Raw genomic sequence first — 13,227 nt, forward strand, 5'->3', positions numbered from 1 at the left:
AGAAAGCTACGTTTCCCCCCTCACGTGCAAACTAATGGAAAGCGGATCATTAGTTCTCTGGGTTAGTAAAATAACGAAATGATAATTTTTAAGTAAAAAATATTTATGTAAAGAGATATAGTAAAATAAAAATTTAAGTGGAAGAAAGCTACGTTTTTCCCCTCACGTGCAACCTATAGGGCGGATCAGTAGTTGGGTTTTTACGAAATTATAATTTTAAATAGAAAATAATATTTATGTAAAGAGATATAGTAAAATATAGAAACACTTTTTAGTTCTTCAAGCCTTCTCTGGTATTTTCATAATAATAAAGTGCTGATAGACAGACTTTATCACTAATACTATAAAATAGGAATGCATTGTCTAGATCATTCTGTGATAAGAAGCCATATCAGCTTACAAACACTCGACTGACTATATGAAGTGAGTTAAAACATGTTATTAAACGTTGTATTTTGTTGAATAAAAGGTTCATGAACGGTTCGTTCTTGCCCTGGCTCTGTTGTTCTCTGTTGTCTCTAGCTCCCGCTGCTCCTCTTCTGACTCCATTGTGATCAAGCAAACCGCGTCCACGCGTTTTCATAATAGGGCGTTCTGGGAAATGCATGGAGTTGTCTTAATTTATTTAGAGAGTGAATAAACTCGTGAAACCGAGAAGTATTGTAATGTAATCCATTGATTTCAACAATGTTACTGTATTCTAAATTCCAACTAATCAAATTGTAACTGTAACGAAATACAGTTACTCATATTTTGTATTCTGAATACGTAACGCCGGTACATGTATTCCGTTACTCCCCAACACTGGCTGTTGATATAGTAAATACGGTGCAGCGCTTTTGAAGTGCTACGTCAGAACGCCGGCTTACCATTGGCCGACTCTGTTCACGTGAGCATCACGACACACGCGTGTGATGCTAACACATGCATAGCCAATGGTGAGCCACGGTTCTGCCGTAGAACTCAGAAGTGCTGCACTATTTATTCTACGTCAATAGGGTAGGACACTAGCACAGGCCAGAAGAGATTGTTGAATAAAGTAATTCTTTTTGTTTGTTTTTTGGGTAAAAAAAGTATTCTTGTCGTTTCATAAAAGTAAGGTTGACCCACTGGAGTCACATGGACTACTTTAACAAGTTTTAACTTTAACTTTAACAATCTGTCATTCTTTAACTACTTTTACCTTTATGGACCTTGAAAGTGGTAATTAAATTGCTGTCTATGGAGGGGCCTGAGAGCTTTCGGATTTCATCATAAATATCTTCATGTGTGTTCCAAAGATGAACGAAGGTCTTACAGGTTTGGAACGACATGAGGGCAAGTAACTAATGACATAAATTCCATTTTTGGGTAAATTAACCCTTTAAGAACTGTTAATATTGCTGATATGCTGTCATAAAGCATACTGTAAATGTCCAGCAAGAGTTTCTATACAGTGTGAGTGTGTAAAGAAGCTTTACCAGTGACAGGAGTCCTGGGCCAGAGTGTTTCATTCTGAAGTTCTCATCTGCAAATGGTCCCCTGTAGATACTGCAGATGCCAGTGCCATCACCCTGATGGGCAAGAATATAGCGTTTAAAACCATTCATACTCAGTAAAAATGTCAAGAGATACTGCAAAGGTAGCTGGGAGGAGCTGTTGTATGTCTGCAGTAGGACCATATGACCACTAGAGGCAGACAAACAGACACAAGAGAGGCAGTGCTGTACTTTCTGTAAGCTTTTTTTTACACCACCACTTTTTATAAAAAAACACTTTTAGCAAAGTCATTGTCATAAAGCCATTGCACGTGTTTTTGTTTAGCATCATATTAGATACATTAGGCTTTTGGACTCAAAGTATGATATAGGACAATATGGAGCTTATATTCAAAGAGGAACAATATTTATTACTTATTCAGAGGCTCAAATTGAGCAAAAATAAGCAATTTGGTGCAGCTGCTGATATTTTTATAGCTGAAAAGAAAGATAAAATTCTGATAGCCGTCATGCAAATCAATGAGATATTTTTAACAGTAAAGCAGACTATTTACAAAAAATGCATTTAAATATCAGTTGTCAGTCTATTTCTCCAATAATGTCTTAAGATGATATTTAAATGCTTAGTTTTATGATCAAAGTTCTGTTGTTTTGTTGTGGGGGAGGGGGGATATAAAATGAAATGCAATGATGATTGAGAGATAACCTTTCCTCAAAAGCTTGATGCATCATATTTGATTTAAATTATATGGATTATCAAGTAAACCTAACCTTGTTTCAGTCCAGTAAGGGTTCAGTTTGACTTAATGAGTTGTACAATTTCCTTCAAGTTAAGACTTCAAGAGAATAACGTAACGCTTGGTATTTTAATGTGACCTAGTATAACAAGAATATCTATGGCAAGAGCTCTTTTCAGCCACCGCATTCTTTTCATCCTGATTATTGTATTCGTCCTTTGTATTCTGCTGTAACAGTATGAAAAAATACACCATATACTGTGCATTTGGGTGTATAAGGGAGGCATGCAAAATGTGCACTTTTGGGAGATCCACTGGTCTACTATACACCTGTCTGTGCTGACAGTGTATTATAAAACATCTTTTGGAAATATTGTAAATATTAACTTCTTTGGAAACTATAGTGGATGTATATAATGCTTATTCTTGCTTTAGGGTTATAAAGAGAGTACATTGTGTATTTCTTTACATTGTATGCATCATGTGTGTTATAGTTACAGTTAATTTACATTGAATAATATGCCAAATGCTAAAAATGTAAAGTGACTTACAGTGCATTTAAAGTGTAGTTAAGTCAAGTCAAGTCATTTCAAGTTCATTTATATAGTGCTTTTTACAACACAGATTGTTTCAAAGCAGCTTTACAGTGATAACAGGAAATTAATGTAAGAGTTTGTTTTGGCTTTACAGCAGCTCTAGAAAAAAGTTATTGTCCAGCTAAAGTAAGCTTTTGATCGAATAATTTCCGTCATTCACCTTAGTTATTTATAGTGGTGGGCCGTTATCGGCGTTAACGTGCTGTGTTAACGTGAGACTCTTATCGGGCGATAAAAAAAAATATCGCCATTAATCTATTCTCAAAGTTGGGTTGGGAGCTGGGTCTATACTACGCAAGCTATGATGACTTTCAAGTTGACAAACATGATTTAACAAGTTTAGACAATTCTTCCTCTCCTAGAGCAACAAATTAAATAAATGTTTCCTTAGGGACACTACAATGCACAATCTGATGTGATACTGTAGTAGACGGCTGCATAGTTATAATTTTATTTAATATTATCAATCTTGCAAGTAAAGAAGTTAATTAAGTCATTACTGCTGTGCTGTTTGAAATGTCAGAAGTTGAAGATTTATTTCTTGGTAATTTAGCCACTGTATCAAATAAATACCTAGGGTTGTGTTTGTCGCCCTCCTATGGGCTCACCACCTGCAGGAGGGAGCGTAAGGGGCCGGTGCATAGTGAATCGGGCAGCAGTCGAGGGCAAGGCCCCCGACGACCCGATCTCTGGACACGGAATCTGGCTTTAGGGACGTGGAATGTCACCTCGTTGGCGGGGAAGGAGCCTGAGCTTATGCGGGAGGTCGAGAGGTACCGACTAGAAATAGTCGGGCTCACCTCCACGCACAGCTTGGGCTCTGGAACCACACCTCTTGAGAGAGGCTGGACTCTCTACCACTCTGGAGTTGCCCATGGTGAGAGGCGGAGGAGGGCTGGACTGGGTTTGCTTATAGCCCCCCAGCTCAGCCGCCATGTGTTGGAGTTCACCCCGGTGAACGAGAGGGTCGCTTCCCTGCACCTTCGAGTCGGGGATAGGTCGCTCACTGTCGTTTGTGCCTACGGCCCAAATGGCAGTGAGGAGTACCCGGCCCTCTTGGAGTCTCTGGGAGGGGTGCTGGAAAGTGCTCCGACTGGAGACTCCGTCGTTCTACTGGGGGACTTCAACGCCCACGTGGGCAGTGACAGTGACACCTGGAGGGGCGTGATTGGGAGGAACGGCCCCCCTGATCTGAACCCGAGCAGTGTTCTGTTATTGGATTTCTGTGCTAGCCACGGTTTGTCCATAACGAACACCATGTTCAAGCATAAGGGTGTCCATCAGTGCACGTGGCACCAGGACACCCTAGGCCGGAGGTCGATGATCGACTTTGTGGTCGTGTCATCAGACCTTTGGCCATATGTCTTGGACACTCGGGTGAAGAGAGGGGCGGAGCTGTCAACTGATCACCACCTGGTGGTGAGTTGGATCCGATGGCGGGGGAGGAAGCTGGACAGACCCGGCAGACCCAAATGTACTGTGAGGGTCTGTTGGGAACGTTTGGCCGAGCCCCCTGTCAGAGAGACCTTCAACTCCCACCTCCGGCAGAGCTTCGACCGGATTCCGAGGGAGTCTGGAGATATTGAGTCCGAGTGGACCATGTTCTCCACCTCCATTGTCGCTGTGGCCGCTCGGAGCTGTGGCCGTAAGGTCTCCGGTGCCTGTCGAGGCGGCAATCCCCGAACCCGGTGGTGGACACCGGAAGTAAGGAATGCCGTAAAGCTAAAGAAGGAGATCTATCGGGCCTGGATGGCTTGTGGGACTCCGGAGGCAGCTGACCGGTACCGGCAGGCCAAGCGGACTGCAGCCCGGGTAGTCGTGGAGGCAAGAAATCAGGCCTGGGAGGAGTTTGGTGAGGCCATGGAGAAAGACTATCGGTCGGCCTCGAAGAGATTCTGGCAAACCGTTCGACGCCTCAGGAGGGGGAAGCAGTGCCCTACCAACACTGTTTACAGTGGAGATGGGCACCTGTTGACCTCAACTGGGGATATCGTCGGGCGGTGGAAGGAATACTTCGAGGATCTCCTCAATCCCACCGACATGTCTTCCGTTGAGGAAGCAGTGGCTGGGGACTCAGAGGTGGACTCGTCCATCACCCGGGCTGAAGTCATCGAGGTGGTTAAAAAGCTCCTCGGTGGCAAGGCACCGGGGTTGGATGAGATCCGCCCTGAGTACCTCAAGTCTCTGGATGTTGTGGGGCTGTCTTGGCTGACACGCCTCTGCAACATCGCATGGCGGTCGGGGACAGTACCTCTGGACTGGCAGACCGGGTAGATGGTCCCTCTTTTCAAGAAGGGGGACCGGAGAGTGTGTTCCAACTATAGGGGGATCACACTTCTCAGCCTCCCCGGGAAAGTCTATGCCAGGGTACTGGAGAGGAGAATTCGGCCGATAGTGGAACCTCGGATTCAGGAGGAACAGTGTGGTTTTCGTCCCGGTCGTGGAACACTGGACCAGCTCTATACCCTTTCCAGGGTGCTGGGGGGTTCATGGGAGTTTGCCCAACCAGTCCACATGTGTTTTGTGGATTTGGAGAAGGCATTCGACTGTGTTCCTCGTGGCATTCTGTGGAGGGTGCTCTGGGAGTATGGGGTCGGTGGCCCCCTGCTTAGGGCTGTTCGGTCCCTGTACGACCAGAGCAGGAGCTTGGTCCGCATTGCCGGCAGTAAGTCAGACTTGTTCCCGGTGCATGTTGGACCCCGGCAGGGCTGCCCTTTGTCACCGGTTCTGTTCATAATTTTTATGGACAGAATTTCTAGGCGCAGCCAAGGGCCGGAGAGGGGCCGGTTTGGGGACCACGCGATTTCGTCACTGCTTTTTGCGGATGATGTTGTCGTGTTGGCCTCCTTGAGCCAGGACCTTCAGCGTGCACTGGGACGGTTTACGGCCGAGTGTGAAGCGGCTGGGATGAGAATCAGCACCTCCAAGTCCGAGGCCATGGTTCTCAGTTGGAAAAGGGTGGCTTGCCCGCTTCAGGTGGGTGGAGAGTTCCTGCCTCAAGTGGAGGAGTTCAGGTATCTTGGGGTCTTGTTCACGAGTGAGGGAAGGATGGAACGGGAGATTGACAGACGGACCGGTGCATCTTCTGCAGTAATGCGGTCGATGTACCGGTCTGTCGTGGTAAAGAAGGAGCTGAGCTGCAAGGCAAAGCTCTCGATTTACCGGTCAATCTACGTTCCTACTCTCACCTATGGTCATGAGGTGTGGGTCATGACCGAAAGGACAAGATCCTGGATACAGGCGGCCGAAATGAGCTTTCTCAGTAGGGTGGCTGGGCGCTCCCTTAGAGATAGGGTGAGGAGCTCAGTCACTCGGGAGGAACTCGGAGTAGAGCCGCTGCTCCTCCACATCGAGAGGAGCCAGCTGAGGTGGCTCGGGCATCTATTTCGGATGCCTCCTGGACGCCTTCCCAGGGAGGTGTTCCAGGCACGTCCCACCGGGAGGAGGCCCCGGGGAAGACCAGGGACACGCTGGAGGGACTATGTCTCCCGGCTGGCCTGGGAACACCTCGGGGTTCCCCCGGAAGAGCTGGAGGAAGTGGCTAGGGAGAGGGAAGTCTGGGCGTCTCTGCTTAGACTGTTGCCCCCGCGACCCGGCCCCGGATAAGCGGAAGATGATGGATGGATGGATGGGTTGTGTTTGCTTTCTTCTAAGAATATCTTCTATGAAAAATAAGCAGATCTAGCCATTTTAAGGCCTTTCTGTATGCAACCGTGCTCTCTTTCCAGGAAATGCGAAAAACCTCTTTACATTCTGTACATGCATTTCCTGGGAATCGAACCCATGGCCTTGGTGTTGCTAGTGCCATGCTCTACAACATTTGAGCTAGAGGTAATTTAGTTTTGAAAGCTAGTTGTTTCTGTTTGTTGTTGGCCTTGCTCACCCCTAAAGTCTGAAAACAATCGGTATTGGTTTATTTAAGAATAAAGTGAATTTGCCTTTCCAGGGGTGTAAAACCCTGGAATATTCCTTGAGGTTATTTCTATCAGCACTTCCTTCATCTATACAGACATAAATGACAGTAGATTGACTCTGTATTAAGGGCAAATTAATATCAAACAAATACAAAAGCTGGATAAAATGCAAATATAAGACCACATCTTTGTTTGCCATTTTTATAAAGGCACATCCTTATTTGATAAGATGGATGTCATGCATAACAGTCAGTACACAAACAGAGCCCAAACCTTGTTTGCATATAGAACAAACTTTTGAAATGTCAAAAGCCATACACCTGCAAGATAAATTCAACTCCATTCTCTGGATCACAAAGCAAAACTTACATTGACAAAATCACCACCCTGAATCATGAAGTCCTTTATCACCCTACCAAAAGAACAGAACACACATTAGAACCATTCATGCGTGATGGACATTATGATTTACTAGCAGGTTGAAAAAAATGTTATGAGATTTTAAACAGAGCTTTTGTGGTATTGTGAACTTAATGCAAAGTACGCAGCAAAAGGGGCAACTCCTGTAATTATATGATGTCATTGTGATTTTCTTGTTATTATATGCATTACATTGATTGTGATACTGAACATTTATATTCCTTGCTATACATTTCTGATATAAAGGTAATATAGCCTAGGACACGTGTCAAATTCCGCTCCTGGAGGGCCACTAAACTCTGCAGGGCAGTGGCCCTCCAGGAACTGAATTTGACACCCATGCCCTAAGATTTTTTTGGCGTGGCTTGAAAACAACATCATAGTACTGTTTTGAATTGCAAAACTTCATTCAGGGTGTATTTGCATCGAACCTTTGATCAACGAAATGAAATATAAAGATATAAACCAAAACTTTATACTTAGAATTATGTACTTGAACAAACTCTAACTATGAGCAACAGTAATATCTTGGTCAACACCATCAATCGTTGAATTTATACAATATGTACTCACCTATGGAAAAAAAAACTGAGGAAAAAAAAACATGACTTACTCGTTTGCATGCAAATCATTAACCCGGCAATGCAAGCAACCACGTTTACAAGACTGTATTTAAAAAACAGGCTATTGCCTGGTGGTGACGTCAAATTGTAAACATCCATGTATTTCACTCTGTTTATTATGCGAGTTGTGATGTTAAATAAAGAATTAAAAACCCCAGAGTATTTCAAAATGTCAGTGAGAAACTCATTCTCATCTTGTATTTGAAGTTTCTATAACTGTTCCACTTGTCCTTTGGCTCCACTAGATGAGAACACATTTTTTATATTTCTTGGGGCGAGAAAAAGTCGGAGTTTGCGTTTTGCTGTGGCTGGATCAGCTTAAATTGGCTGTATAAGGATGCTTTTCTGTCACCAACACTATATTGACAAAAGTATTGGGATTCCCCTCCAAATCACTGAATTCAGGTGTTCCAATCACTTACATGGCCACAGGTGTATAAAATCAAGCACCTAGGCATGCAGACTGCTTCTATAAACATTTGTGAAAGAATGGGTTGCTCTCAGGAGCTCAGTAAATTGGTACCACGCTGATGATAGGTTGCCACCTGTGCAATAAGTCCATTCGTGAAATTTCCTCACTACTAAATATTCCACAGTCAACTGTAAGTGGTATTTTAACAAAATGGAAGCAATTGGGAACAACAGCAACTCAGCCACGAAGTGGTAGGCCACGTAAAATCACAAAGCCTTGCTGAGGCTCACAGTGCGCAGAAGTTGCCAAATTTCTGCAGAGTCAATAGCTATCTCCAAACTTCGTGTGGCCTTCAGATTAGCTCAAGAACAGTGCGTAGAGAGCTCCATGGAATGGGTTTCCATGGCCGAGCAGCTGCATCCAAGATTTACATCAAGTGCAATGCAAAGCGTTGAATGCAGTGGTGTAAAGCATGCCACCACTGAACTCTAGAGCAGTGGAGACGTCTTCTCTGGAGTGACGAATCATGCTTCTCTGTCTGGCAATCCGATGGTCGAGTCTGGGTTTGGCGGTTGCCAGGAGAATGGTATTGCCTGACTGCATTGTGCCAAGTGTAAAGTTTGGTGGAGGGGGATTATGGTGTGGGGTTGTTTTTCAGAGGTTGGGCTTGGCCCACGCTTAAAGCTTCAGCATACCAAGACATTTTGGACAATTTCATGCTCCCAACTTTGTGGGAACAGTTTAGGGATTGCCCCTTCCTGTTCCAACATGACTGTGCACCAGTGCACAAAGCAAGGGCCATAAAGACATGGATGAGCGAGTTTGGTGTGGAGGAACTTGGCTGGCCTGCAGAGTCCTGACCTGAACCCGATAGAACACCTTTGGGATTAGGGCTGCACGATTAATCGAAATCGAACCGCAATCGCGATTTGGCTTATGTGCGATTATGAAAGCGCAAAGGCTGCGATTTTAATTAAAAAAAACCTAAATAACGACTTATATAGTGATGACGATTTCAAAACACGGCATCATGAAGCTTCGAAGCGTTATGAATCAGTGAGTCGATTCAGCAGTTTGGATCGCCAAATTTCAGCAGTTTGGCGGTTTGACACGCGATCCGAATCATGATTCGACTCACTGATTCATAACGCTTCGAAGCTTCATGATGCCGTGTTTTGAAATCGTCATCACTATACAAGTTGTTATTTAGGGGTTTTTTGCGCACAAAAACTATTCTCGTCACTCCATAAAGTTATTGTAGAACCACTGTAGTGAGATGGACTTTGTAACGACGTCTTTAGTACCTTTTAAGGGTTTTGAGAGTGTACTGTGCATTGTGCCAATGGAGGCCTTTCAGAGCCATCAGATTTCAACAAAAATATCTTCATTTGTGTTCTGAAGATGAACGGAGGTCTTACGGGTGTCGAACGACATGAGGGTAAGTAATTAATGACAGAATTTTAATTTTTGGGTGAACTAACCCTTTAAATACTCTATTTTTAATAATGAAAAATTTTATTGTAATGGTAATATTTCTTAATTTGTTAAATATTTGTATTTAGCAATAATAACAATCATAATTATTATTAGTCATATTAATATATAAACACAAAATGTTATGCACACACAATTTTCATTTGTAAAAAAAAAAAAAAAAACTATTTCAAATCGCAATTTTTACCAGAATAATCGCAATTAGATATTTTCCCCAAATCGTGCAGCCCTATTTGGGATGAATTTTTAAATTTTTGCTAATTTTGTATATGTGAACAATACTGACTAAAGTGTCTCACCGATGAAATGTGCAGCCTTTATAGCCCACGGGAACACCGTCTTTCCTACATTGAACAAAAGCAGCACAAGGTCAGGTACATGCAAATAAACAAAACCAGGAAGAAAGAGTTGCTTAATCTGTAACCTTATCCAGCACATGTTTCTTATAGGATGATCAGAACATCCTCAAAAGCATCAGTCACAACAACACATAAACAAATGTAATACGAGTATGTGGTATTATACACAACTACACATGTAGTTGAAGTAGCACAACCCTTGATTAACCCACTGAAATCTGATACTGACTTACTTGAATTCGCCAGTACAGAACTGCCTGAAAGATAGAAAAACAGATTATTTTATGAGGATTGGACTGAAAATCTAGAATTTACATTAAAAAGAACCAATAAATTCCCACACAAGTAGTCAAGAAAAGGGTTAAACATTTTGCATAACAGTTTTTTTAGAGTGTATTCTTGTCTTTATACATCAATGGATTGGGGATTTTCTTACCGAAAATTTTCCGCAGTCTTTGGAACAATGTCAGCAAAAAGCTCTATCTTCATTCTGCCAACTTCCTAAAAATATATAAAAAAATAACCAATTTTAAAAAGCTGACTACAAACAAAGAGGCAAATGCACAGAGTCACATTCAAACAATCAAATCAAAGATGTTGCATTCTGTGTTTGCAGTGACACCCATGATGTCTTTTAAACATCTGTAAAACTATATCTGTGAAATATAGTGGCAAAAAAAATCATGCACTTAAACAACCAACAAATAAAAAATAAAACAAGTATACAAAACTTCAACAAAGGATGGGAGGCATGGATGGAAAATGTGCAGTGTGCTTGAGGAATGAATGAATGAATGAATGAATAAATGAAGGTAGTTGTTGTCCCACACAACTAGAGAAATGAAGCGTGCAAGTTCCGAGCTGTCACAGCCCCACGTGGGTTAGGGTGGCCATTCTCTGTCTTAAAAGAGCTGCTTGTTTGAATCCATAGCTGAGGACGTGTGTGATAGTCATGGAGACGTCATTTCCAACAGTCTGAGAATGTTTGACGTTATGGCATTTTCTTTTCTATGAGGTTTTATCACAAGGGAAGATTGGTTTCATTACAAATGTTTGAACCAGGAGCAGTAACAGGTATGACAAACTAAGATCATTTTTCATGAAAACAAAACTTAAAGGGGTCATGAATAGCAAAAATCACATTTTCCTTGATTTTTTTACATTGTTTGATTGCATGTCATTGTACTATAAAAACTTAATACTTCCTTGTTAGTCCAAAAACAGCTTTTATTGAAACCAAGCTCGTTTTAGATTTTGTTTCAGTATGACGACATAGTGTGATGAAAGACTGCCTCTGCAGAAGATCAACACCTACTTCTTTATTTTTAACACAATTCCAGATCGCATCCGTAAGACACTGTTCATTTGTTCAGGGGAATTGGCTTTATGCAACACCTGGTTTAAACTGTGTCTTGTTTAGAGTGAAAATAAAAGATGATGCAGTGCCAACTATAACGGATCCGACAGTAATGTCATAACACACAAGTGTGAGTAAGTGTTTTTACCATGTCACTATTACTTTGCTTTTACAGATCGTATATGTAATGTACTCACTTTACTGAATAAGAATACCAGTGCGACAAACAATGGCACATTTATTCATAATTAGTTAACACAAAACACAGCAAGTTATCCTGTCAACTATAACCGTGGTAACTAACTATAACTAATATTTTATTTTACTTATATATAGTCTGGACAGCAATACAGTTCCATATCACATTATTTTATATAGTTTATAAAGCCATACAACCAGCAGCAAAATAACCACAACAAAACAAAGATTAATAAGAGAAACAATAGGATCACACAACACACACAATATAAACAGAACCCTGCACACACACAGAAGTGTCAGTGCTGCCCCGCTACTTTATAATTTCACTACTAGAAAGCTCCTTAACAAAGTTACTGCCAAATGAGAGCTGGACATTCACAGGTAAGCAGACTCACTCCCTCTATCCAAATGTAACTGCAAAGAACTACTAAATTCTTTGAAACACTCAAGGTGTAACCCTCGTTATTTTTAAAATTGAATAGATCCATTTATGAAACTATATGCGTGTCATGATGAATGAATAGGACTAAAGTAGCATTGTAGCTATTCCAAACATTGCTTTAAAAACATGTGATATCTCCTAAGAATCTTTCAAGCGCTGGTCTCCACCCATAGCTGAAGGGACTCTGGACAGAAACACAAAGACATTAAGTAGTATTACGAGTTGAGTTACTAGTTGAATTACACAATCTTACAAGCAATTATCTAAATAACGGCTGTCATTTCATTATTTAAACCATTAAGAAAAATCCAACCAAAAACACGCTTAATCCTCACTAAACAATGTTAATCCTCATATGAATTGCAAAACCAGATATGAGTGCTGTAAAAAGACAACACACCTTGTAATATTTTCTGTCTCGTTCTAAAAAGAGGGTCACATGGGCAGAGTCCACAAAAGTCAGGACCGCCTAGTTATTGTCCAGGGAAAGAATGTATTTACAGGTAAATAGGTGTGGTTTAAAGAATGTGCTCTGACAGGAAACAAGCACATCTCATTTTCTCACAAGACTAGGTTACAGATTCGCTTGCTAATGATGGAGCTCCTGAAAGTGTATCAAGATCACGACAACTACAATTTCAGAAGGTATTTTACTGGATTTTTTATTATATTATCATACTGCTGTCATGTGATCATCTTTTTATGACTGCATGGGATAGATCCATTTGTAAAACGTGAAAGAAACACTGCTTTAAACAACATCTTTACAAGAAGTACCTCGGTCCAATATTTGTGACTAGCAATGAATGGAACTAAAGAGGCAGACCACAAAATCCGGCTAGTCAGGTTTGACAGGAGGCAAAGGCATTTTCATATCACTTATTAGTAGGGTGCTAGTTTAACATTTATATAGGAGTACTTGTTAAGTTTTTTTATAAGACTGTAACATCAATCTACTGTACATTTATGTTGTTTGAGCTATACATGGATTTTAATTTAATTTAATTTGTCATAATATGCAAAAAAACTAAACATGTAGGCATTGGAAAACTAGCTGCAAAGTTAAGAAACAGAAGATATAGTTGTTAAAGGGATAGTTCACCCAAAAATGAAAATTGCCATCACTTACTCACCCAAACCTGTAAGTTTCTTTCTTCTGTTGAACACAAAATAATATATTTTGAAGAATAATGG

General features: G+C 41.5%; 1 protein-coding gene across 2 annotated transcripts in view; it reads right to left on the reverse strand.

Moving 5' to 3' along the window:
* Positions 1–13,227, reverse strand: part of ppih (peptidylprolyl isomerase H (cyclophilin H)) — a 32,930-nt gene that overhangs the window by 9,044 nt on the left and 10,659 nt on the right. For both annotated transcript variants that reach the window (XM_079827086.1, XM_079827085.1), the window contains 5 exons: positions 10,470–10,534; positions 10,267–10,290; positions 9,974–10,018; positions 7,095–7,137; positions 1,461–1,553 (listed from right to left, as the gene is read on the reverse strand). In XM_079827086.1, coding sequence (XP_079683212.1) covers positions 1,461–1,553; positions 7,095–7,137; positions 9,974–10,018; positions 10,267–10,290; positions 10,470–10,522 — 258 coding nt within the window. In that variant the 5' untranslated portion in view covers positions 10,523–10,534. The remainder of the gene's footprint in view (positions 1–1,460; positions 1,554–7,094; positions 7,138–9,973; positions 10,019–10,266; positions 10,291–10,469; positions 10,535–13,227) is intronic.

Source organism: Gobio gobio, assembly GCF_949357685.1.
Source record: "Gobio gobio genome assembly, chromosome: 10".
Classification (NCBI taxonomy): Eukaryota; Metazoa; Chordata; class Actinopteri; order Cypriniformes; family Gobionidae; genus Gobio; species Gobio gobio.